Source organism: Colossoma macropomum, unplaced genomic scaffold (genome assembly GCF_904425465.1).
Source record: "Colossoma macropomum unplaced genomic scaffold, Colossoma_macropomum, whole genome shotgun sequence".
NCBI lineage: Eukaryota > Metazoa > Chordata > Actinopteri > Characiformes > Serrasalmidae > Colossoma > Colossoma macropomum.
This window is the reverse complement of record NW_023494795.1, coordinates 25,060,156-25,085,894: the sequence shown is the minus strand read 5'-3', so window position 1 is coordinate 25,085,894 and position 25,739 is coordinate 25,060,156. Positions and strand designations below refer to the sequence as shown.

General features: G+C 39.0%; 3 protein-coding genes across 5 annotated transcripts in view; 1 reads left to right on the top strand and 2 right to left on the bottom strand.

Moving 5' to 3' along the window:
- The window catches only part of dpf3 (D4, zinc and double PHD fingers, family 3), a 47,076-nt gene extending 41,804 nt beyond the window's left edge, over positions 1–5,272 (bottom strand). For all 3 annotated transcript variants that reach the window (XR_005007812.1, XM_036581980.1, XM_036581981.1), the window contains exon 1: positions 5,139–5,272. Coding sequence is in view for 2 of the 3 variants with exons in the window: in XM_036581980.1 (XP_036437873.1) it covers positions 5,139–5,170 (32 nt within the window). In the remaining variant the exon portion in view is untranslated. The remainder of the gene's footprint in view (positions 1–5,138) is intronic.
- Positions 5,273–5,930: 658 nt separating this feature from the next.
- Positions 5,931–14,538, top strand: wdr21 (WD repeat domain 21). The gene is made up of 13 exons (XM_036581978.1): positions 5,931–6,370; positions 6,890–6,987; positions 7,979–8,136; positions 8,302–8,384; positions 8,682–8,784; positions 10,441–10,584; positions 11,006–11,055; positions 11,163–11,242; positions 11,382–11,474; positions 11,560–11,657; positions 12,633–12,812; positions 12,923–13,037; positions 13,802–14,538. The coding sequence occupies exons 1-13, from the start codon at positions 6,270–6,272 to the stop codon at positions 14,032–14,034; spliced, it is 1,536 nt and encodes a 511-aa protein (XP_036437871.1). The 5' UTR covers positions 5,931–6,269; the 3' UTR covers positions 14,035–14,538.
- A 680-nt stretch (positions 14,539–15,218) lies between these two features.
- Positions 15,219–25,662, bottom strand: zfyve1 (zinc finger, FYVE domain containing 1). Its single transcript, XM_036581977.1, has 11 exons — positions 24,026–25,662; positions 21,941–22,445; positions 21,170–21,384; positions 20,510–20,616; positions 20,307–20,415; positions 20,112–20,209; positions 19,906–20,023; positions 18,524–18,694; positions 18,034–18,214; positions 17,660–17,776; positions 15,219–16,581 (listed from the first exon to the last, which is right to left on the bottom strand). Exons 1-11 carry the CDS (start codon positions 24,491–24,493, stop codon positions 16,349–16,351), a joined length of 2,322 nt encoding a protein of 773 aa, XP_036437870.1. The 5' UTR covers positions 24,494–25,662; the 3' UTR covers positions 15,219–16,348.
- Between the last annotated feature and the right edge of the window lie 77 nt (positions 25,663–25,739).

Genomic DNA, 25,739 nt, shown 5'->3' with positions numbered 1-25,739 from the left:
CAACATCACCTTAAACATTGAAATATAAGCACTGTTACACACATACCAGATAAGTTATGTAGGATGATTCAAATTTCACTGCTCTGTCAAACTTAATGGGTCCACACTTCACTTGCTCAATCTTATAATTAATCTTCATAGTTTATATATTAGTTTCATACTAGTTACTGAATAATTCAAAAGTTTTGCAGACACCTGCTCTTCCAGCACTAATAATAGGCAGGGCTGGTTCTAGTCATTTGGGGGCCTATGCAGGTTTTTTTTTTATTAGAGGCTAACTGACAACCATGACTGACATACGATGCCTAAATGATTGTGTATTGTTGATGATGCAAGCACATTAATCACAGCCAGGGCACCTCAACCTGGATTAATCACACCTGAGTATCTAAACCTGGATTAAGAGAGAAAGTTGTTAACTGTTACTGTTAAACGCGATTGTTAGGTTTTGTAAAGCTGAAACTCAGTCAGAAAGTCTAAGCTAAACCTGCTCTGTTAAAAAGACCCCAGATCCACTACTTTTTGTTGTCCAACTACAAGCCAAAACAAATGGAATAACATTAACAACACCACAAAACAAAACACGCCTTTACGTTTTTCTCCTCATCCTCTTTTTCTTTTCTATTTCTCATCTTTAACCAGTTCCTTTTTTTGTCAACCCAAAAGTTGTTAGGGTGGCAGCAAGGCAATAAGCAGCAGCTTATGTTGCTCATTAGATAGAATTGGCACTGTTAATATGGAGTTTGTCCCCTCCCTTTGCTGCAGTAACAGCCTCTGCATTTCTGGGAAGATAACTTTGAAATATCCCAATGCTTTTCTATGAAGACTATACAGACTGAGTGAATGCAGCCTGTGTCAGCAATGAGTGCATATATGTGAATTCACTAATTAGAATGGGTGTCTGGATAGTTTTGGACATATTTTAATGTCATATTATCTATTATTAGTCTTAAGTCAAAGCAGAGAGCTCAGGGGCTGAAAACTGCCACACTGAGATGCTAATGCAACGATGAGATTTACAAAAAACAAGAAAAACAAAGTCAGCAGTTCTGGGACAATTACACCTTTTTTGCCCCCACGTGAACGGGTTCCTCTATAATGTAATAAGTGGACATGGTGGCACTGAACACAGAGCAGTGAGAACAACAGGAACAAGGACAGATGGCAAAGCATGTGATGACACGTGTGTGCCCCCATCTTTCTTTCAAAGAAATCTGCAGGGATATTTTTGCACACTTCCAAATTTCAGTCACAGAAGTTGGTTGCATTTTTCTGTAGGTCTGCACTCATTCAATTGTTCTGAACAGCTTCTTTGTTTGATTTTCAAATTTTCTTCTTTTTTGTCTTTTTCCTTTTCTCAGTAAGGGCATCTTGACAGCTACACATGCTTTATAGTGTTGAGTTGTCTTATCACAGTGGAAGGATGGACAGAAACACCTGTGGATGTTTTCAGATCTGAAGCAAGAGTGGTGCTTGATTTTCTGCTCTCTCTCTCACAGATGAAAGCTTTAAGTACCGATGGGGACAGTTTTGGTGGTCTACCAGGTCTTGCATGGTTGTTAGGAGTCCCATTTTCTCTGTATCTTTTGATAATCCAGTTCTGTTTTTCCACTTATTTTACTTTTTACTTTCTGCTTCCTTATGAAAGTAGATTATTTTATATCTAATCTCATCAGGAGTATCTTCTGAAAAAAATAAATTACTTACTTAATTGTTGTTTTGACTGGAAATGAAACACATGAAGGGTCTTTGACTTTTCCACAGTACTGCATGTGTGTATAGGGTGTTAATGTGTACGGAGTGTGTGTGTCCCAGTTCTTTGAGCAGATGGGTCTCCCTCTCTCTTGCGGTGTGACACCTCTCTCAGGCGGCTCCTCAGAACAGATGGGCCCTGAAGGGTCCTGGGTGTGTGTGTATAATCTGCACCACCCTGCCGCTCGCAGACAGCACCGACCCCCCCAATACACCGTCCACACACTCTCAATCACAAATCCACATATGCCATGTCTGATGCATCAGTTGTGACCTTTCTGGTTCACACTATGGATGAGCAGAATGAAAATGCTGGCTGATAAATGCACATGTCTAATTGTAAGTGATCTATTACACTGAAGGTCATGGCACTGCCATGCATATTTATGTCATGTCTTTGTCTGCAACGACATGAGTAATAGTGTGTTTAAGGCAATGTTTTGATATTTGGCAGCAGTCTACTTCAGATATTATTCTGATACGATGTGATATGATTCCTTTCAGTAGTACACTGAAAATGGTAATCTGTTGATTTTACATAATTGAATACAGTACATCAGCACACCTTTGTGGTTTTAGGTAACTTACATGACCATTCAAATGTTTGGAGTCACTGTTTTCAACAATATAAAACCAATTTTACTAATACTAATTTTAACTACTCTTTTATAAATTTCAAACAGGTTGTAGAAGCTGTTAAAGTTAAGACATTTTGGATGAATGGAGCTGTAGATGATTCCATAATAACTGAGAAAGCTCTACTACATAGAAAATAGACTTATAATAAAATTAATACCCAAAAAGCCTCATATTTGAAAAGCTGTGACCAAATCTTGCTGATCAAATAGCTGTTCATAGTAATTTAATGAAAATGAATTACTTAAAATACGTCGTCACAGTTTTTTATTTAATAATATTTGCTATTGTTAGGTCATAACTTCTTGTTGTTCCCAAAGTACATTAAATTGTGAATAAATGTTTCGGTGTCTATCTTACAGTGTTTCAGTCAACATTGTGTATATTATTATTAAATGGCGACTGATTCTAAACTTTTAAATGGGCTGTTTTTTTAATGTACCTTAAAAAAACAATATATGTAAATTAACTCTCTTCTGATTGGCTGTCCTAAATTGTGCCTCATTAAAAGAGCAGTCTGGGCTGAAACTCTCCTTACAACTTCAACGGAAATGGGTGGAGCTAAGCAGTTTTAATCTGAATAGGTGGATATATGTAATTGGTTTTTGTGACATCACTAAAACAGTGTTTTCAAATTCAGCTGCTTTTATAGTTTAGTTTTAATCGATGTACTGTATGGACTGAGTAGTGAACGGTATGTTTTGAAACTTGAGCAATATGTACACACTATATTAAACTCTTATTTCAAGCAAGCACCGCAATAAAGGGCCGTGTGATATATTGTTGGTTCATCTTTACTGCAATATTGGTCACAGTTCAGTGTTAGATTTTTTTGTAGAGTTTTTGCAGAAAAGCAGGATATGAAAGTAATCATTTAGTCAAATTTTAAAAACTTCACTGTGTGCTGTGATTAGTGATCTGTGTGTATTTTGATTAATCAGAGACTAAATAATTTTGATCAAAATCTTTAACAGTGTTCCAATACATTTTCACCAACGTGTTTTAATGTAAACATTGTCAGTATACATCCTAATATAATCACATATTTTATTTTATTGTGCAGACATCACACAAACATTAACAAACAACTCCATCTGCAATAATTCACTTTACATTTCATTTATATTATTTAGCCATTATTTAGCATACTTTATTTGACATAATTTAACCCACAGGTACATTTGAATTCATTTTAATTAAATAGTATGTAGTTCAGTGATTAACTACATTACCTCTCCAACAGTCTTGTTTACAGCCTTGCACTGTTTGCATTCATTCAGCAAAGTGAGGTGTTCAGTGTGGAAACACGCTTAAGGGGAACTCCACCAATTTTTCCAAATTACTGCATAATTAAATGGTTAAGGCATCAACAAAATAATGCCGAGCGGTTTGGCTGAAATGCTTAATTCTAGAGAAACCAAGTCTGGGTTGTTCACAGTGGTGGTGATAGGAACCGGACGTCTGAAGAGTTTAAAGCTTCTAAAAGCTCCCTCACAGAAAGTCATAGAGTTACACTGAATACTTAGTATGCTTACTAATGTCTGACATATTGTTTTATGGAAGCTTAATTTTTGGTCTAAAATGTATTTTAATCAGTTCATGGTGGAAGGATACAAGAAGGGTATTATAAGGCAAAATTGTCCCTAAAGAAAACTTATTTTTTCAGATCAACCATTATTTTACCATCATCTACAGTACATATATAAACTCAGAAGACTAGTGTAGGTTCACTGGTGGTTTTTGGATAGTAAATAGACTGGCTCTATACTGTGGACTTCGGGACCCCTGGTTCCTATCACCACCGCTGTAAAGAAATCTGAGTCAGTAAGTTTCTCTACAAGTAAACCATTTCACATCAAATCACTCTGAATGACTGTTTATATCTCAACCACTGTATTATGCAGAAATTTTGACAATTCAGTGGATTTCCCTTTAAGAACGTGCTATCTATTATGCTATGTGGAACTTTCTGGGGTCTTACTAGATTCTACTGGATATTTTTGCATTCCTCAAATGCACAAAATTCTACTAATACAGTTATTTTCTTTCCAATAATACTGTGGAGCTTCAACCAGGACAACATAGCCGTCTGGAAGTTTCTAGCCGTGTTTTAAACGTGTTCATCTTGGCGCTGAGGCGAAAAACGAAGCGCTTAACAAAAGCATGAGCGGAGCAGGATCCTATCAAACCTGAGCACACTTCCCATCTCTGCTTATTCACACGGCACTGAACAGGACCACTGTTAAATCACGAATAGCACAAATACAGAACTACTGCACGTAGCATACACAACCTGCAGAATCAGTATCCAGGTAAGCTGAACTTCTTGTTCGAATTTTTCCGTTCCACCTTAAATGGTGCAGCAGTTCCATTCTCGCACCTCAGGCGGCAGAATGGAACTGCCGCACCATTTAAGGTGGAACGGGAAAATTCGAACAAGAAGCTGGCAAATAAGAAACTGACTTCAGCCTCGTAAGTTAGAGCGCGGACCGAGGGCAAACATGTCTAACAGACCCGAATATCATCACCCAGCACAGAGCTATGGACCCTGCAAGCAACTCCACAAACACAAAGACTGAACTAACACAGCACAAGTACACATATATATGCATGCAGGCTGCAGAATCCCAAACCGAACACGCACAGTCTCCGCATTCAACCGCTCCTCCGAGAGCTGCTTTGTGACCCTCCACCACCCAACACACACACATTTCCGAATTTATAGCATTCATTTTCCTTTTATTACTTACGCTTTTAGTGGATTCTGAATGACAGTCGCCATTTTGCCACACTGTAACCCAATATTCAAAATCTCAGACTTCTTTGGGACCCTTATGAAAAAAAAACAACCAATACGGACCTCAGTGTCCAGCAGTTTGTCCAATACAACACCAGGATTTAAACATGGGCGTGGCTTAAAATAGCTGTCAAATCCATAACACAAAACATATAGAAATCTATACATATTCCCTTACAATGACAAATGAGAAGAAGACCAATACTTTCCTCAAATATATGGAACTGTGCAATATATTTTACTGTCTTAATGTCTGGTTATCATAATGATTTGATTTTCAAATGTATTTCTTTTTATTATTTATTTGTTTATTTATTTATGTTTATTCATTTATTGTATTTCACTTTGTTTTATTTTAGTTATTTTGCTGCTGTTATTTTATCCATTTAGTACCCATCTCATTGAACAGAGATAAACAGACGTATTTTGTTCACATGAAAATCGCCTCAACATTTCACAGAATTGTAGTAGTGCTAAGATAAAGCCAAAACCTGTGGGTATGTTTAATGTCTCCTATTTTTTGCGTGCTAAATGTGAACCGCCCCTCCTGTCTACAAAGCTTTCGTCGATTTATTCCAAAATAACTTGTCTTTCCTCTCTGCCACACGAATCTATAACATAAACACTGTGCGTGTTGTTGTCCCGCTCGTACCGTCTTTCACTATGATTGCCATCAGAAATGTCCAATCCCGTGCCGGAGTGATACATATTTCTGCTAAACGCACCAATGGAGCGCGTAGGGGGCGGGACTTTCGCCAAGCCACACGAGGAAACAACGTTGTCAATCGAGACAGGATGATTCCTGTGTTAGTGCGGAAGAAGAAGGCGTTCTGAGTCAAATAGAATAAATAGAGAGTTAAAGAGTCGAAGGGAGAGTTCAGGTATATGAAATTTGTCGAACCAAGAGCAAAAGCATGTCCAGATAACGTGGTTTGCCACGTGTACGTTCGCGTTGTAACCTTTAGCTAGCTAGCTAGCTAAGCTAACGCTCAGACGTGCCTTAGCTACTCTCCCTCATGCACCGTTGGCTTGAAGTGGGTGGCTGTAACTGTTTTTTTACTTCAGTGCCTCAACAACAAGAGAAATGAAGAGAAATTGGCGAGGGAGGGGCAAACGCTTCTTTCATCATCATCGGGCAGACTGGAGAAGGAGAGATCATTCCACTGACAGAAGTCCCGAGTATGGGTAAATCACAAACCGACTACAACCAGACTGAATTAGCAGTCCTTGTTGTCCCAAGGAAGTGTTAACCTGTTTAATTCATGACTGTACAACATTACATGTCCAAAAGTTTGTGGACATCTGCTCACCCAGCGTTTCTTCTGAAATCAAGGTTATTAATAGGGAGTTTGTCTCTTCTTTACTACAGTAACAACCTCTGCTGTTCTGGGAAATCTCTACACTACACACTTAAAAAGGATGGTTCTTTATGGGTTCTTTAGTAAAGGCAGGGTCTCTGTTTAGAAACTTGCGTGCTGTATAGAACCATTTCATGCTTAAATTGCTCTTTGCATGGTAAAATGTTTCTTCAGATTGATGGAAAATGTTGTATATTGTTCTCCATAGAATCTTCTTGAAAATGTTTATATTTAGTACCTGAAGAGGTTCTTCTATATGTTCCGGCTTGACATCTTAACAATACCAGAACCCTTTTTGTTGCTATATGGAGTTATTTTCAAAAATGGAAATTTTGTTGTTGAGCAGCTGGGACCATGCAACAGCAGGGCCCTCTTCCAGAGCAGCAGAAAGCAGCTCAGACCAAGACACAGCTTCCTCATCAAGAGCCACTACAGCTGCTCCAGGTTAGCTCTCATCACTGGGAACCACCAGTGGAACACTCACAATATTTTTCAATCTAATATCCATCTGCTTCATCTGTCGTTCCTTACAATGGACAATCTTTTCTACACATTTCCGTGTACTTTGTAAAGGAAAAACTTGGTTTGAAACACACTCACAACAGAAGCCAAAGGGTGGTTGCATACGATTGCTTTACCTTCTGCATATTTACTTGATAGAATTTTATGTTCATGAAAAACAGCTCCTGGTCTCCTCCCTGTGTTTCATACAGTTAGCTATATATGATAAACATCATGCTTTCATGTGTACGTGCACAGGGATTGAACATCTTAACGTGGGAAAACAAAAAAAGTCAACTGACATCATGAAATAAATTAACCACTATTGCATTTGTTAAGTTTTGCTGAAACTTAGTCAAGAACTCTCACTTTGTTAAACATGCGTTGTGAGAAAGACCCCTGTTATCTTCTAAATACATTCTAAATATTCAATCATATAGTCGTATGCAAAAGTTCGAAAACCCAATCAAATTCCATGGTTTGTTGAATGTCTTAGTGAAAATAAGTTAACAAATCCTCTACAGGGGAACAAATGTAAATAGTATGTAAAGTATTTTTCTGCAAATTGTAGTGCACAATTTCTATTTGTTTGCTGAGTTTAACATATTGGGGAGAAATAAAACAAAATATAAAATGTGCCATAACTTTTGCACAGGCTTCATTTTATGTGTTTTCTTTTTCTCAATATGTTAAATGTGACAAATAATCAGTAATTGTCCATTAAATTTGTAGAAATGTGTTCTCTGTCAAGAATATTGTAATGTATTTTCTCTTAGATCAACAAAAACATATGATTTGGCCAGGGGTGCATAAACTTTTGTATGTGGCTGTATGTTACATATGTGACAGATAGAAATTACCTTGAAAAATGATGGTACATTCCTTCAAAATATTTCAGTCCTCAGATTGTTGTGCTGAACTATATCTTTCACAGAATTGCCAGGCTTCTACTTCGATCCAGAGAAGAACCGCTACTTCCGGCTTTTGCCTGGACACAACAACTGCAATCCGTTAACAAGAGAAATGCTGGAGACGAACGAGCAAGAGAAAAAGAGGGCAAAGCTGCTTGTGGAGGATGAGCACCCGAACAAGGTCAGGTTTTAGTTACTGAGGTGCATTTAAGCACTAGAGTGTTTACTAGTGTTCATGCATAGTGTTCCAAACTTTCAATAGAAACAAGAGTAATGGAAAGTACCATTAGTTATGTGTAGATTATATGGTTCTTCACTAATTGAACCTTGTAACCCTAAAACACAGAAAGCTCCACGGCCTGGACTTAACTCTGCATTGCTGTTGCAGAGGAGACATCTGGGCACGTTGCCCTCAAGCTCCTATTGTAGGTAAAGTATCAGAGGAAGCTTGTATACACCATGCATAGTTTTTCCCTCCATATTAACTGAAAAAGGTAAATCAGCGATTATTAGGATATGGATGCTGTTGTAACAAAATGTCATGACTCTGAATAACTAAGATAAAAACATACCTAGAGTTAATTTTTTCAAACTGTAAAGGGCATCTGGCATTTTCAAATGGTGTAAAAAAATTAATCTGAAACAAAAATGGAGTTATGAGATGCTGATATGACGGCCAGGATGTGGTGTATTGAAGGACTGAGCATGGACTGTTCTTTTTATCAGGTTGGTCCATGAGGTGAAGGTCAGTGAGATGAAACGCCACAAACTGGAGGTGCAGAGCTCTGACTCCAACAGCCCGAACACAGACAACTTCCGCCTCATTGTGGTGAGCTGCTGTCTCTGCCTCAGTGGACAAACTAAAGCCTAACAGACCTCACTGAAAATGTGTTTATGTTGCAGCTCAGCCAGAACTGTCCTCTCTTACGACAGATGAATGTAGAAGTTATGTCTGTGTTCTCTGTGTCATCCCTTTCCTAAAGGAATCATTCAGCATTTTTCAACCTAATTCTCTTGCACTATAATGTTCTATTACCAAAGACTATCGTTTCATACTTTTTCCCAGTACATAAAAAGGAAACATAGTATAAGGCATCTAGCAGTTGCTGCTTTCACTCGGACAGAATGCTTTTTGCTTTTGAAAGACAGAATTAATTGAAGCTCTGTCTTTTAGAAGAACTTGAATGAATTTTCCAGGGCAAGTAAAAAACTGACTTGGGACAGCAGTGTTACAATTCACTTGCCTGGTTGGGCAAGCTGACGTTCAGCCATTCCGTCCACACTTAATATTACCTTTGTTGAGTAATTTACCACAGCATGACTAAGTTAAAAATTTAGAAATGTATAAAAAAGATCTATAAAAATTTCAGAATTACAGGAGCATAAAAAGTAAACGTAACACAGAGACAGACAGAGAGGTGGGGGTGGGTGCACCTGCAAGTGTCTTCCTCATCTAACACAGGCTTGGACAAGGCAGTTAAACCCTAATGCAAATTATATGTAAATAAGACAGGCTACATATATAATTGCTGATTCATAAGTACAGAGCAAAACTATTATTATAATGCAGACTTGGATGGGCTCAGAAACATTTTTGGTGAGATTCAGTCAACAAAGATAGTGTCCTTTGCGCATCTTAATGACATCAGCAAGAGTCGCTCTCAGTCAGGCCGAAGGCCTTGACGGTTCCAGAACGGTCACCTTTCACCCAGTTATACAATGAAGGAGATACTTAGTTTCAATTACGGTACCACAGGCTGCTGCCATGTCTGGTAGGATAGGTTGGAGATGGGCTTAAACAAGTCCTTTCAAATGTCACAGAGTCCTTCTTGAAGAACATACCACAAGTCTCACAGAGACACAAAAGCAAAAGAACTGTATTCCTATGTATTCCTGTGTTCCTAACTGTATTCCTAGAAATATATGATTAAGCCAAATATTCTATATTAAAAAGATGTAAATGTGATTACAGGAGATAATCTATATCTCTTTACCTTCATTCACTTTTAGATCCAGACCTCCCCTTGCTGCAGAAAAACGGTCTATTCCGGTTGTGCGTCAAGTTAAATAGTAAAAATCGAGTTATTATTAAAAAAAGACTACAAAAGAGTTTGTTGCAAATGGAAAGCACAAGTTTATGGATTCTTACATAGATAATTTCTGCTTTATTATGTAGTATAAGTAGTCGTAATAAAAATAATAATAATAATAATAATAATAATAATGGCTTTTATTTTAAGAATAAATGAATAATCTGAAAGAGCTTTATGTATGTGGGCTTTTTTTGTATTTAAAATTCTCTTGTCCCAAGATCTATATTGTTAGTGTGTTTAAAGTTTGAATTTACATGATATAGTCTCAATGTGCAAACATTTATTCATAGAGTTTAGCAGTTGCCTAATGGCTTCTATTATAAGTCAACTGGTTTTGTAAGTACAGTCAAAACAAGCCTTTGCTACCTCCTCTGCCTAATATTTCTCCCTAGGCTGATTCAGCTTGTGAGCAGGTGTTCACAGTGAATGATGTGTCACATGGAGGCTGCAAGTACGGCATCATGAACTTCCGCGGCTGCAGGAAGGGCTCTCTGTCTGTAGAGATGTGTGATAATCTGTACTTCACTAACCGCAAGGTAAGATCATGGATTTAATGATAATAATAACAACAACAGATAAAACATAACAGTTAAACTGAAATAACGGCGCTACCAAATTGGCTTAGGACTCGCGCATTGTTGCGCATGTACTTTTGTAATGCTGAATGCTATAATAGACTGAAGATGGACTCTTTAACACATTAAGGCAGATTTTCAGACAATCCTGTAGTGAATAGAAACACTACTCTACTGAACTGAATTCTGAATTTTGAACCCTTAAGTCATCAACCAAATGATTTGTAATCCTAGGGATTTGGTGTAGGTCTACTTCAGCTGACCAAAGTGATCTGGATGCACTATAAACAGAATATGTATTAGACACCCAACTGAAAAAGCAGCTGTTTTTCATGAGATTATGAAATCATTTAATTACAGTATTTATTTTCATTTGTTTCAGATGACCTCTGTGTGCTGGGCATCTGTGACTCATTCAGACTCCCATGTTCTGTATCCTTCTGAATGATAATTCTCATTCATTTCTCTGCTTTGTGTTGTATTAGTAGAGAACATAACCCATGAAAGGAATCTTTATTTTCCTGATGAGCCCCCTTCAGCTTGTGTTTGGTGGGTATATCTCAGACTCCAGGCTGTGTCAGTTTACTGCCTGCTTCTCTGTTCAGTAACTCCAATCCTGGTGAGACAACTCAGTTGCTTCCACTACGCTCCACACTTTACTACACTGTAATACTCTTTGAACTACTATATAAAATAAAGCAAGTCATTTGTTCATATATCAGATTTAACTACAGCCGCATCCTCTCTTCTGTAATTAGACCAGCCTGGTATGCTTTGCAGTTTTAAGATCTCTACAGCCTGGTCTTGTGCCTGGTGCTTGAATCCACAGGCTGATAAAACCTTCAGCACAGGTGAGTTTTTCTTTGTTTGTTGGTAATTGTGTGCTTTCACTTTTGTGTTGATGTGCTGAGCAGAAATCTAATCCTGCATATCCAGGTCTTTCGCGACATGTCATTGTGACTGATGCAGTGACTGGACGAAGACAGACGTACAGCACTGGCAGTGATGTTTTGACCCAACAGTTTGCACTGAGAGTGAGTAGGACCAGCCTCAAGGCTGCCATGTTGCACTATGCAGCATCCAAAACCATTGTTTTTTTTTATGAAGGCGCAAACTGACGCAAACTGACGCCAACATTCTGTATCCATGTGTGTTAGCGCTAAGTGACTTCCAGCAGTCGGGATGCTTTGACATAGTTTTTCAAACCAAGTACATATTTTTAATACTTGCTGATGCAGAGCCTAGTACCATAATGAATTATCATGGTACGTGAAACGCCTCTGTTTCATTCAAAGTAACACGCTAAGTACTGAGCAGACATGCTGAGAAACTGAGCTACAGCAGCTCTGCTGTATACATGGTAGCTCAGTACAGTTTCTCCACAGCCTATTTTACAAAGAGAATAAAAAAAAAATCACTGTATTAACGTTTGCATTTCACAATTCTGTTGTCAGAGTAATGTTGGCATATATAGACTTTGGTAGCAAATGTTGACTTTTTTTGCCTCCATTTTGTTAGCCTACATGTCTCCTCCCTTATTAGGGAAGTGGTTGTGATCGTGAGTGTTTAAAATGGACTAAAATCACACAATGTATACCTGGAGGAATGTTTGAAGCGACCAGTGACTTAATGACCTCCCCGCTGTCAGTAACATTTCTCTGTGTGACAGCACTCTCGTTCACTGCCAACTAGAGTTATTTGTTTATTGGTGCGGCAGTGTACGTTAGACTTACATCACATGGTATCAGCTTGGTGTGTTTTGTGAGTAGGAGTATGAGTAAATGAACATGGTATCAGCCCGATACCCATTACCAGTATTGGTAACAATGCATCCCTTTCCAGTACTGCTCAATTTCTCTGAACACCACAGTGCAGCATTCAGCATTTTGCTGGTTCCATATTGTCTAAGCCTAAACTTGGGCCTTCTCCTTAAGCATTCAAAGCATGGGTTTGCATGTAAGTAGTACTATATTAATAATCATTAATAATCATTGTGCTGTTTGTGTAAGGCTCCAGTGCTGTTTAACGGCTGCCGTTCAGGGGAAATCTTCAGCATTGACCTGAGGCAGCGAGGCCGGGGACGGGACCACAGCTGGAAAACCTGCCGCTTCTATCAGGACTCCGCTGTCACCTCTGTCCGACTCCTTCAGGATGAAAACTACCTCCTTGCTGCTGACATGCTGGGAAAGGTCAGTCCCTAAGAAGCTCCTTTTGCCACTGATGCTGGACACATAGCTAGTGAACCAAATAATATTAATTCATGGTAACATCTGTGTGCTTTCTGGTTTTATCTCATCAGATTAAGCTGTGGGACGTTCGTGTTAAGCGATCAGTAAAGCAGTATGAAGGTCATCACAATGAGTATGCCTATTTGCCCCTTCACCTGAGTGAGCAAGAAGGACTGCTGCTAGCAGGTGAAGGGATTTTTCCCATCCTTTTTTGTTTTTCTGTATTCTACTTTTTAGGAAAACCTGAATTGCTGTTTTTAATAATATACAGTCATTTGATGCATGTCTTCATAAAAGTTTCCCAACATTCCTGATTACAAGAGGTGATCTTACTTTGAGCTCATTTTGATTTGATTATGGTTCTTTAGAAAAAGAATGTCATTAAATCTCAAACTTTACAATTTTGTTTGATTTGCTTATTTTGTTACGATTAAGAATTATGTAAAAATATGCTAAGTACATAAATGTGACTGGTGAGGAACTAGTAAGTATTCACACAGTAGCAGTAGTATATAACCTCTCTGATTGAAGAGAAAGGGTTCTTTTTGTATGCTTTTGTTTTGTCTTGGTTTGCTTTAGTTAGGCTAATAGTTGTGTCTCTGTTTTTTTTGTTTGTTAGGTAAGTTATTTTCCTCGAAACCCAAGTTTAGTTTTGTTGTAATACTGACTCTTCTTTCTGTAAAACATTGCAAATTTACACACAAAACATCAACATTTTAAGAAATCGAAGGGAAAAGCTATCATATTACTTTGTTTGTTTAATGATGTGTTGCTAAGACCATTAAAAGCTTAATGTGCCATTTTGCTCTTGGCCCATTTGTTTGCCCAGGTGTGTATTGTAAGTTCATTTTTATTTTAGCAATTAATGTGTGACAATGTAATTTTATGCTTTTACTGACTACTCATATTAGAATTTATTTTATAACTTGAATGTCCTCTTGTGTTTGCAGTGGGCCAGGATTGCTATACCCGTCTGTGGAGCCTTAGAGATGGACATCTCATCAGGACCATCCCCTCTCCACACCCTGCAGGGAAAGACTCCATCCCCAATGTGGTTTTCTCCTCTCAGCTGGGAGGCCGCAGAGGACTGCCTGGCCTTCTAATGGCTGTCCAACGTGATCTTTATTACTACCCATATAACAGTGACTACCAAGATTGGACAGCACCAAAAGGACAAGGTTAGGTGGTGACCACACACTTTGTAGTGCTTCAGTGACTTACAGCAAAAGGTAGATTGTAGACTGTTGTATAAAACAACAAAAAGATTATGTCTAATTGAATCTTTGTCTCTGCTGTAGTTGCATTTAAATACATTCAGAGCATACATGAACATGATAAATTAACATGATGGGCAATGATATAGAGACCAGTTAAGAGTCCTAACAGCTGTGTTCTTTTCTGTTTAGATTGAAGTGTACTTGTTTGGGGCATATGGTCTTTAATGGAAGAACAAAATGGATCACTAGATTTTTTTTATATTAATACTGCACACATGGAAGCTACTGGAATTTTGACCTCCATAAGTGCAATTTTAGACTGCAGGATGTGAGGACTATGCTTTAGAGATGAACTTTTCATTTAACTCTCTTTGTATAGCTTTTGTAAAACAAAAAACATCTATTTCAGTGTAATTCACAAACCAGTGTCCATGAAATCCATGATACCAATAAACTTCTGTGAGAGAGAGCCAGAGATTTCATAACAAATTATTGTAAGACTGTATAAGAAATACAGTGGCAAAGTCTCACAGCAGTAAAACCTTGCACACTATTTAAGAAGTAGATGGCAACTTTTCAGCAGAAAAGTTTGCAGCAGAAATTTGCTTAATTAGTTGGTCTGCAAGGAGGCTTGAATATCATGTTTCAGCAGGTTAAAAAAAAAAACATTCTGTATGGCATTTAAAATAGAGTTACAGCACCACCTGCTGGATGTACAGATGTGCTCGGATGTGCTATAATAATACCATACACCAATATTTCTCCAAATCCTTGGGATATTTCAGAAAGCAGGAATTCTCATCTAGCCAGATAATTTAAACCCAAAATTGAGGACTGTGTAATAGGCATGTCCCTCAGCTTTTATCCTGTTCGAAAGGCTTGATTTTGGGCTTAAGTTATCTGGCTAAACCTAAAAATCTTGCTTTGTGAAATACTCCCTGGACTAACTGTACACATCATGTATTAGTGTATTAATATTAAATAGTGTTTTTCTAACTTAAAATTTAAGTGCTTTCTAATTTGACGCACATTTTAAACAATCATGAAGGACCTCTGATGAATCCAGTGTATTGTGGAGTAAAATCACTAAAATGTACAACACGAGTTCAAATAAGAACATGCAACTTGAAAGATTCACCACTACATTACATTAGAGAGGTACTCAAGTTTAATTTAATCAGCATAGGTGCATAAAACATGACAGTTACTGATATTCGTGTTACTTAAGTCTGTTTCAGTCACGTTCAGTCACCCTAATAATACACTTCAAATAAAACAAACTCAATTAGACAAGCTTTTTTTTTTGGCAGAGAACCCTTTATATGAATCTATCAACCCATACCAGGGGCTAGATGACAACAGCTACTGTACCAGTGATTGAAATATGAATATTAACATTGCAGTAGATGACTATGAAAGTGTAATCAAGTGGATTGGCATCAGTGTATAATCCACCTACGCAATGCCACATCTTACACGTTTGTGCAGTTCCTCTATGGCTTAGTGTTATAATTCCATTATAAAATACGAATTGGGTTATGGAGATCATCCTAAGATCAAGGAGATTGGCTCCTCAATAGGAGGCATTACACTGGGTTAAAATGAAATGGCCCTAGAGCACTACATTAAGGGTATGCTTCAAGATAAGTGGATAAAAACAGTCACTCCTTGGGGTAAGAACTCAAAAGCTAAATAACACCTGAAAATGTCTTAAGCTCAAGAATGGTAAACTAGCCTGCTCTGTAAGTTTTATGTAATGGCCATTCAGCTGCCTTTGCTTACAGTACAGGCCTTCCCTGGATTCATGCAGACCATAATTGTAATGGGATGCAGATCTGCTGGTCTTCAGGTCATAACCACCAAATATGCATTTGGTGGATATGACCCAAAAACATATTCCAGCCAGATATGATTTAAAGATCATCAAATTGGCATGATGGCTGCACAGTGAACATGGGTAATAGAGCATGATAAGCAATGGATTGTCAAAAATAATTTCAAGTTTTCCTCAATCAATTTTAGCTGCAAATTAAAGATGAGTCTTAGCTTCTCTTTTGTTCTGAGCTGGACTTCAGTGGCGCTGGAGTCCATTGAAAGCTAGAGCAGTGCAGACGAGCGTGTGAAAGAACCAAATGTTGGGATGAAAAGGCAGTGCTGCTCCTCTCGGTTTACAGGACAGAAAGCTTTATAGCATGGTGCTTCGCTCCCAGCATGGGCTGAACCAATGCAACTTGTGTGCGAGGGTGGGTGTCAGAGTGAATGTTGTAATTTCCAATCCTGCTAAAGGTCTCCAGGTTTCTGGTTACATGCAATGCACACCCGCACAGGATGGTCCCAGCCCCGTGAAGGTACAGCACGACGGTCAGGGGAGCAGATATCACATACACCCTGTCCACAAGCCCGGCAGTGATGAATGGAGAGGCGGGCGCTGAACTCACGTTGGCACTGGTTGCAGCAGCGAATGTCCTGGTCTGGTACCCAGTAGGCCGGGCGAGCAGCGTCTTTAACCAAACCTGGAGGTGGAGGGAGTAAACATGGTGACTTAATAGAACAGGTGACTTTTAATAGAATGCTTTGAAGTCACTTGGGAAACCTTCATAAAACTGAAAAACAGCTGATATGGAAAATAAAATCATGAGACCTAGTTTTAATTTAATTTGACATTTACAATTTTTCATCATTTTAACTTTGACATTGTTCCAAAGTATACCTATTGTTTGTCCAACTAACACATCCTAACCCTAACACACAAGTTAGAACATGAATATAATATAGTTAGCAATATAGCAAATACCTGTAATCATTTTGTCTTACAAATGATCTTATGAGTCATGCTTACTATGACTAGAGGAAATTAAATAAAGTTAAAGCACCCGTATATGTTTTCCATTGCAAAAGAAGGCAAAATTCTCTTTAGCTTGAATGGTCACATGATTTCTCATGCAAATCTTAACATTAACAGTAAACACAAACAGTAGCAACAATGGAGGAGCTTCATGTTCTTATTTACATTTTACTCTGCATTTTGCTGTTGTCAGAAGAAAACCTCGTATCTCCAAAATAATTTGACAGGAGAAGGAAAAAATCTACTTTACTTTTAATGTAAGCCAATAGAACCAGACTTTTTTCCAACTCATTTTGGGCCATTTCTTTTGGTCCATTCTTCATGAAGTATACACACAATGTAAAGAGCTACAGGCATTTCCCAATATTGCCAAAAACTGAAAAACGACAAAAATGGAGATACAAGGTTTTCTTCTGACAGCAACAATTTATTTTTATGTGAGAGTCATAGACAGCAATTCAGGGCAGCTAGTGTTTTGTTTTTGTTTTTTATATAATGGTGGTTATATGACTCCAATGGCACCACATAACAATTATGTAATGATTGCATTTTACCAGTCAGTGGTCTGCACTATTTTTAGCTCCACCTATATGTCTTGGTTCAGCACACCCGGTACCCCAGTAATAATGAAAACCAAATTCACTTGGCAGCGGAAACGAGAACTAAATGCATGATCACGGATTTGTTACCATACTGCACCTGGTGAAAAAAAAATGTGGGTTGGACATATAAGGTGTAATACAAACCTAGAGGGATGTCTATGGCAGTGACCACAGCTCCTAAAGTGTTCTGTACTGCTTCTCCTACTTTTCTGGCTATCAATGTCCCACTCTGCTCCTCTGCCAATGCAGCATCCAACAGCTCTGAAAGACCAAACATACTCCTAGAAGCAGCCAAAACTTGCACCACATTCAGCGGTCATAAATACTTGGGTGGAAAACACAAGCTGAAACATAATTCTAATAAAGAAGAGCACAGATACAGTATAACCTTTTACAAACACACAGTGAGGTCTATAAACCTTGATAGGCAGTTTGCTTAAATATCTAGTAAACGCAAAAGCTAAAAACATTCATTAATTTCTTTAAACATTTCCCAAGGCATGTTTAGTACAGCTTACCCTCTGGTATGCCCCTGTTTTGAAAGCATGCATCGCAGACCCTTACAGGTGCCAGCCCCCAGCCTCTCTCAGGTACAGGCCTGGACTTGGAGGAGCAGCTATCACAGAAGCCCTCTCCACAGGCCCGGCAATGGTGCTTTGTATCATTATCCTTGAAGGCCTCGCCACATTTGTAGCAGTTCTGAAACATTTGCCAAAAGACATACATTCTATAGAGTACGCTATAATGCTACCCTTATACCATGTTCTGTGACTCACTTTAGGGTAGTGTCTAGTTGTTGTAACCACAAAGAATGGAATGTATGGAATGCGTGACTTGACCCAACACCTTGCCCTATCTTTAAACAATCATGCACTGCACATAACCTATTATTACACATACCACTAACCATAACCCTAGTCATTCCCTAGCATACAGCATCATCCTGTGTAGTTTTATCCTCTACTTCAACTTTTTTAAATAGAAAGAGAAAAAAGCTATGACACTTACAAATATGAGAGAGTTGGGTTTCCAGTAAGCAGGGGCAATCTGGTCTGTGAGCCAGGAAGTGACGGCCTTGGCAGGTTTCACACTCAGCTCTGACACCGACTGAGCCATGTAGTTCACTCCGTCCAGCAGCCTTTGGGCAGCATTGTTGTTGTCCTTCAAGAACCCATCAGACTTAAAAAAGAAAAGGGGACAAAAAAACAGCGGCCGAGTGTTTTAGCAAAAGTAGGAAAACGAGCAGGACAGAACAGTGGCTCATGTTACAAACAGTTATCCCTCACTCTCTCACATTGGTAGCTATCGTGTGATAGGTTTGACCTAGATAGATCAGGGGCATTTGCAACAACTCGCCCTGCAGACAACATTATATGTACGCAAACACCAACTAGCCACTTCATTAAGTACACCTTCCTTTTATCTACACTCTGTCCATTTTAAACAGGTCCACTTACCATATAGGTGCATTTTGTGGTTCTATAATTACAGACTGTAGTCCATCTGTTACTCTGTATACTTTGTTAGACCCCCACAGGACATTTATTATTTGGGTGGTGGATCAGTCTCAACACTGCAGTGACACTGATGTGGTGGTGGCATATTAGTGTGTGTTGCGCTGGTATGAGTAAATCAGACACAGCAGTGCTGATATAGTGCCTCAGTGTCACTGTTGGACTGAGAATAGTGAACTAACCAAAGAATGATCCACCAACTAAAAAATAAATAATACCTGACCATTAAAAAACAGGGTAAAAGGGGGTGTATATAATATATCTCCAGGTTTCTGAACTTTGCTCTGCCTTATTATTCAATAACTACTAAAAGTGTAATGGTAATTACTATGAAACTAATATTTAATTCATACTGTTATAAGCATGCATTAATTTTCTATTATAAAATTCCATATTTTCTCATTTTTTTTATTTCTGTTTTTACTTTAGTTCTCTTATTTATGGTTAATGTTAATTGCTTTGGCTGAAATAAAACAGAATTGTTAAACTAAACATATTTTGCCTTCAACCAAGCTCTCAGTTTGTAAGTATATAAACATTCCTGATGCCACTAGCTTATGAAATGTTAGTTTGTATAAATAAACAAGCAAAAAAACAAAACGTTTTAAAACTTTGAATCAAATTGGAGCAACTGAATCATTTTGCTCGAATAGTTTGAATGATTTGGTTTGAGCATCTCTACTACTGACTACAAATGCATCATTGTGTACACATGTTAAAAATAAGGCTTCATATTATCAGTTGTAATTAATGTCTGTAGTTCCAGTGTGCAAATTATAATAATTTACTGGCAAATGATATATCAGTGGCTGATATTTGCACCATAATACTTTACATACACAAATACTTCTTATTAAATAATTACTTATTACTCACCCCTGGCCAAACATGCTGGATCTCAGTACGAACCACTGTGTCCACAGGGTCCTGATTCCCATACCAGTACTGCCTGCTTCGGTAAATCACTGAGCAGTTTGGACATTCAATCACATAACTGCAGAAAGAAATACAATTTCACCATTCAGACATAGCTCAATAAGCTAAGATAAACGCTCCAATGCATAACCAATAGCAGGACGTACCCAGACCAGGCGTATATAGCCAGGCCAAACCAGGGTGAATCAGAGGACGCTGTTGTTTTGGGAACCACAATTACCTCTTTACCGCTCTCATAACATGCCTACAAGGCCAAAAAAGCACATCAGACATCATCAAAGGACACTAAACATCTAATCATAGAGTTTATACTGTATTATGAGCTGAAAGGTGCAACAGACCTTGCATGTATAAATGCGGTTGTCATAGTGAGGGGAATAGCGGCAGCGCTGCTTGGCTTCATGGCTCACTCCCTCCCGCAGGTGGTTCATGCTGTTCTTGCAGCCTGAGCTGAAACCCACATATTCAGCAGGCTTTAGCTTAAACATACTGAACTCCACAGTAGTACTGCTGTATACCTCAGAACACTGATATGCAAGCTCACCCGCAGCTGAGACAGATGCAGGAGCAGGTGAAGTACTCATCAGGGAAGAAGGAGTTGCTGGTCAGATGCTCATCGGGGATCTCTCCACTGAACCGTTCACTCAAAGCCTAAGATCACATACATATGACCACTCACAACAGGTTTAAAACCATTGAGGGGACCATGTCACAGAAAAAAGGTTTTCCTTTAATTTTTTTGAAGTATAACATTTTGTTGTGATATGTAAACCAAATTAAAACATGGTGTTCACTTCAGTGATTCCATACAGTCTGTATGCAAAACAGCAAATTTTATATTCATAATGATTGTGATATCACAATCATGAACATACTTATATGTGACCGCTTATTCAGCCTGTAGCAGTTTAACCTGCCCATTCACACTGATGGATAAGGAGTGTTGCTACAGCAGACTTTGGCATTACAGTTTTTTTAAATGAAGCTGAAAACAGGGCAGAACAGAGATCATTTAAATAAATGTATACATCTTACATATACATCTTACAAGTACAGTATTCTAGAGATAAAGAGAAAATGGAAAATAATCATGTAAAATTAACAATTTAACTGTTGTTGGTACATACGTTTCACGTGGATTTCAGGAAATAAAGAAAATCTTTAATATTATTTTAGACATAGGCAAGTGAAGAAGTATGCTCACTTGTAGAGCCTTGTAGATGACACTAGCAGATCGTGGAGACCGTGTGGTGGTGTTGTCCAGCTGCGACTCCACGCTGCGCAGCAGGCCACTGAAGTCAGTGGGAGGGTTATAGGTGCGTGTACCTCGATACTGAATAGAGCTGAAGGCCTCAGGGAAGAGCCCAAGCTTTCTAAAGCGCTCCTGGAGAAGACGCTCTGCAGACTCAGATGGCTTATCTGAAAAGCATTGAAAAGCAAGAATTAGTGGTGGGCAGTCCTGATAAAATTCCGTGTCACAATATTTTCTAAATATAATACAGTATTAGATGATATTTAAGGTTGTATTAATTAATACATAACATAAGTTAATGATCTATGTTAAAGGAATATTCAACAAACCTGTCATTATTTTGATTGGACTGTTTTGTCCTGTTTTCCTGTCTTAAAAATCCACCAGAGGGAACCTTATACAGTGTATTTATGCAGTACAGAAACATGAATATTGCTATTTTATGGAACAGATGCTATCATCAATATAATACTTATCTTTTGATAAACTGCTAAAACTAAAGGTCAATACTACCTTGTGACACCAATACTGGTATACCAATATTGACCGATATATCAGCCAGTGTCATCAAAAATGAAGCTTCAAAACAAAATAACAATTCAGTATAACAACAAGCTATTTATATATAGCTAAATATACTTTTACCACTTTGTTACTGATCATGTCAAACTAACGATTTTGTCCATTTGAAGAACAGTAGCAGCAGAGCTCCAGCTCACTGACCTGAGCCTAGTAACTTGGTGTGGACGGTCTCATGAAAGATAATAACAGCTGGGCCCAGAGTGGAAAGAGGTACGTCCAGACCACAGCGGGCAGTGGTGGCTTTCAGCTCTTTTGTGAAATGCTTTAAATAAGCATCCGAGGCGTCGCCCAGGAACTTGAACAAATCGTCGTGAAGACGATCGGCGTGTGTGCGGTAAATGACCAGGTCAGACACAGCCAGCACCTTCAGCAGGAGACGGGTCCGCTGGCCCTGGTTTGTTCCTGCTCCCAGGAGCCCCTCTGTGTCCACCACCACCACTTTATGGACCGGGTCCAGCGCCGCCCACACTCCAACAGTGCATGACTCCTGGGTGGGTGACGTCTTGAACACCTCACGGCCCTTGAAGAAGGTGTGGTTGAGCGTGTGCGATTTTCCTTCCCCGGTATTACCAAAGATGGACACCACTTTCAGCAGCTCATCTGGTGCACAGCCTAGTTTGCTTTCAAATTCCTCCGCGGCCTTCACCTGTTCATGATTGAAGTGTTCATTAAAAAATGAATAGCAGTAAATGCAAAATGCATCTTCTGGCATTTCTTTTTTTACCTCTGCATTGAACCATTATACAAATCTTATTGTGAAAGTTTGGTACTGTGGCACCAATATGGGAATTGTGGGCCAATGTCAGTAATCAATATTTTTAGCATATAATTTGACAATTCTGTTGTGTAAATATTAATGTAAATAATAGAAACTGGGACAACATCTACTTGGACAGCTCTCAGAGTTAAAACATGTTTTCTTAACAGCTTCAGCACTGTTTCCCAATACTGGTGCAGAAGGATCCCTGCATTTCATATTTTAGAGAGCTCTATGAGAGACTAATCCCATTTTCCCCCCATGCTCTAGATATGGTCTATCAGCCAAGACATGTTTGGTATCAGAAGTTTGCTTCTTAAGTTTTGCTTTAAAGCTACAGTGCTAATGTAGCTAAACAGTATTGAAAGTCTAAGTCACCCAAAAGCTTTTGCAGTCAAATAGATTTATTATATTTTGAGATCAGCAATATGCTGATGTTAAATTGTTATTTTTATCAATTCTGTTATCGTGATTAACACTATGCTTTTGTGAGCATATTGTGGATATAGTCACTACTTAAAGAGCACGGACCGACTGCCTGTTTCATTATAAAGAGAGAATAATTAGTCCTGCTTAAATGCATACACTGCAGTACAGTATGTGAAATGCTGAACCATAGCTGTTTTGAGTTTTTGATGGCTGTTTCAAATGTGGCACTACTAGTGCATTTTGTTTGTTTTAAAAATATTGTGATACACATTGCATATTGTAAAAATATACCTTATACAGTGTATTTATACAGTACAGCAGAATATTGCTATTTTATTGAACAGATGCTATCATCAATATCATACTTATCTTTTGATAAATTGCTAAAACTAAAAATCAATACTACTTTGTGACACCAATACTGGCATACCAGTATTGACTGATATATCAGCCAGTGTCATCAAAAATGAAGCTTCAAAACAAAATAAAAATTCAGGATAACAACTGGCTATTTATGTATAGCTAAATATACTTTTACCACTTTGTTACTGATCATGTCAAACTAACGATTTTGTCCACTTGAACAACAGAATCAGATACTTAAAATCATAAAAATGAACAGTATCAGATACTTAAAATCATAAAAATGATTTCAAGTATCATGATATGATATTTTTGCCATATCAACCACCCCCAACTATATCAGCATCGTAGCACCACTGCTAGTCGAAAGAAGTAAACTTTGGACATCCAACATGTCTTGGTCGATAGAACACATTTGTGATATGGGGAAAATCTGCTGATTCAAGTAAAGTACCAAAACATGCATCGCATGAAATACTCTAGGATCAGGACTGGTAAACACTGACTGAGCTATAGACACCAAAAGGATCATCCCAAGGTTAGACCTACAGACCCCTCCTCTGTACCTTTTTGTGATCCCCTAGTGTAACACACCTGACCCAACCCATGAGGGAAGCACAAAGCAGTGCACAACAGTGCACTTTGAGAACCCGTATCAATGCAACTCTTTCCCATACCTGCATCTCCTCCTTCTCATCCACCAAGAGAAAGCTGCAGACCTTGTCCAGCTGAGCCTTCACACCCTCTAACACCACGTCCGCACAGTTCATGTTCGCCTCCGGAGGTTTGCAGGGTGGGTAAGGAGAAAGAGGGTGCTTTCTTTTGTTCACACCGCTGTGCGTGCGCTTCTGGCAGTCCAGGCAAAGGTTTATTTTGCAGCCTTGACACCTGACCACGGCCCTGAGGCGAGAACCATTGGCCGGACACCCGCCGTCCCCTTTGCACGAGTCGCAGAAGGGCACATGGCCCGGAGAGATTCGCACCCTGTCGTGGTTCCGCATGCGCTCCTGCCGGTGCAGCTCCAGCTCGCAGCGTGCGCACTGCAGGCTGCCGCACTCGTCGCACTCGTAGGCGGCTTCGTCCGAGCCGCCGCACGCGTAGCTCTCCTGGCAGACCAAAGCGCCGGTCACACCCTGTCCGCTCATCACAACCGAGGTAGCTTACTGACTTTCAAGCAACTGGCTTAGACCTCCAAACGCACCTGATAACTGTTCATTCGAATCATTGAGCGACTGTATTGCTTGGGCAAGAAACGAGGCTTATATTATTCCATCCAAAGGTTTTGTCTGCTTCACAACCAGTAAAACCAGTCAGCACACCGAAAAATAACACCACCATACACCTGCCACTCAGGACACTGCTGTAAAGGCTAGTTAGCACTAACTAACTAAATTATTGCACTGGCTAAAAAGTTGAAGTTTCTGTTTTAAAACCCAGTTCAGACAACTTGCAGCTACCACCGATACTAACTTGTGAACTTATGACACTGGTCGATCAAAGTAGATACAATTCACTTAGCTAGCTTACAATAAATTACAATGTAACGCACATCTCCAACTGTCATGTCAGATGTCAGATTAAGTGAATGCTCATCAAGTGATTTATATATTTTTAAAAATCTACTTATCAGGATCTAGAAATAGATCAGCTCGCACCCACACTGGCCTTGGTAGTGTACACTTAGCTACCTAGCTAGCATTCTGTCCCAACAGAAAAAAGCTTCTCAAACGACCGTTCTTGGTCACTAATCGCTTAAATAAACAATATCATAGATATAAATGCGTTATCAGACCGTACATACTCCCAAATCAAACCGCTGGCCACCGTCAGCTCGCAGCACCGGACGTGTTGAGCTTTTGTTTTGTTCAGCAAGCTAGCAGCATTAGCATTTCGTTCGTTGACGCTGCGAAAAAAGGGATACTGCCCTCTAGCTAACATACAATGACAACAAATATTAGATTTGGTTTTATATATGTACACATATATACAACGGGTTTATGTCAACTGCATTTAAAATAACCTCTGCTGTACGTTTACCCCAAAAAACATCGGCGGAGTCTGCGGTCAGCAGCCTTCCTGACTTAGCAAAACAGCAAAACAAATCTTCTTTTTCGAGCCAGACAGCGTTAATGTTTTCCACCAAACAAGCGGCAGGAGGACAGGAAACTGACTACTTCTGGACAAATTCAGACAAAGATGCCAGTTACTGGACAGCTCAGGGTTGGGTTGTTTTTAAGGCAGCAGGTTAAAATAATTCCACTGCCCGGTTGATTTCGGAGTGTTGTTGCCAAGTCACATCAGCTGATCGACTTTGTTTTCAGCATGAAGGTCGGAGGGGAAATTTTCGCGCAAGGTTTGTAGGGAGATGTAGTGCGTGACTGGAAACATGCT

What these genes read in the sequence shown, in the direction of transcription:
- wdr21 (XM_036581978.1), top strand. Translation starts at nt 6,270, where the DNA reads ATGAAGAGAAATTGGCGAGGGAGGGGCAAACGCTTCTTTCATCATCAT. An exon ending in TGATAAAACCTTCAGCACAG is followed by an intron (nt 11,475 to 11,559) that starts GTGAGTTTTTCT and finishes CTGCATATCCAG; the next exon opens with GTCTTTCGCGACATGTCATT. An exon ending in AGAAGGACTGCTGCTAGCAG is followed by an intron (nt 13,038 to 13,801) that starts GTGAAGGGATTT and finishes TTGTGTTTGCAG; the next exon opens with TGGGCCAGGATTGCTATACC.
- zfyve1 (XM_036581977.1), bottom strand. Translation starts at nt 24,493, where the DNA reads ATGAGCGGACAGGGTGTGACCGGCGCTTTGGTCTGCCAGGAGAGCTAC. An exon ending in ACCGCATTTATACATGCAAG is followed by an intron (nt 20,210 to 20,306) that starts GTCTGTTGCACC and finishes TTGGCCTTGTAG; the next exon opens with GCATGTTATGAGAGCGGTAA. An exon ending in AACCCAACTCTCTCATATTT is followed by an intron (nt 18,215 to 18,523) that starts GTAAGTGTCATA and finishes CAAATGTTTCAG; the next exon opens with AACTGCTACAAATGTGGCGA.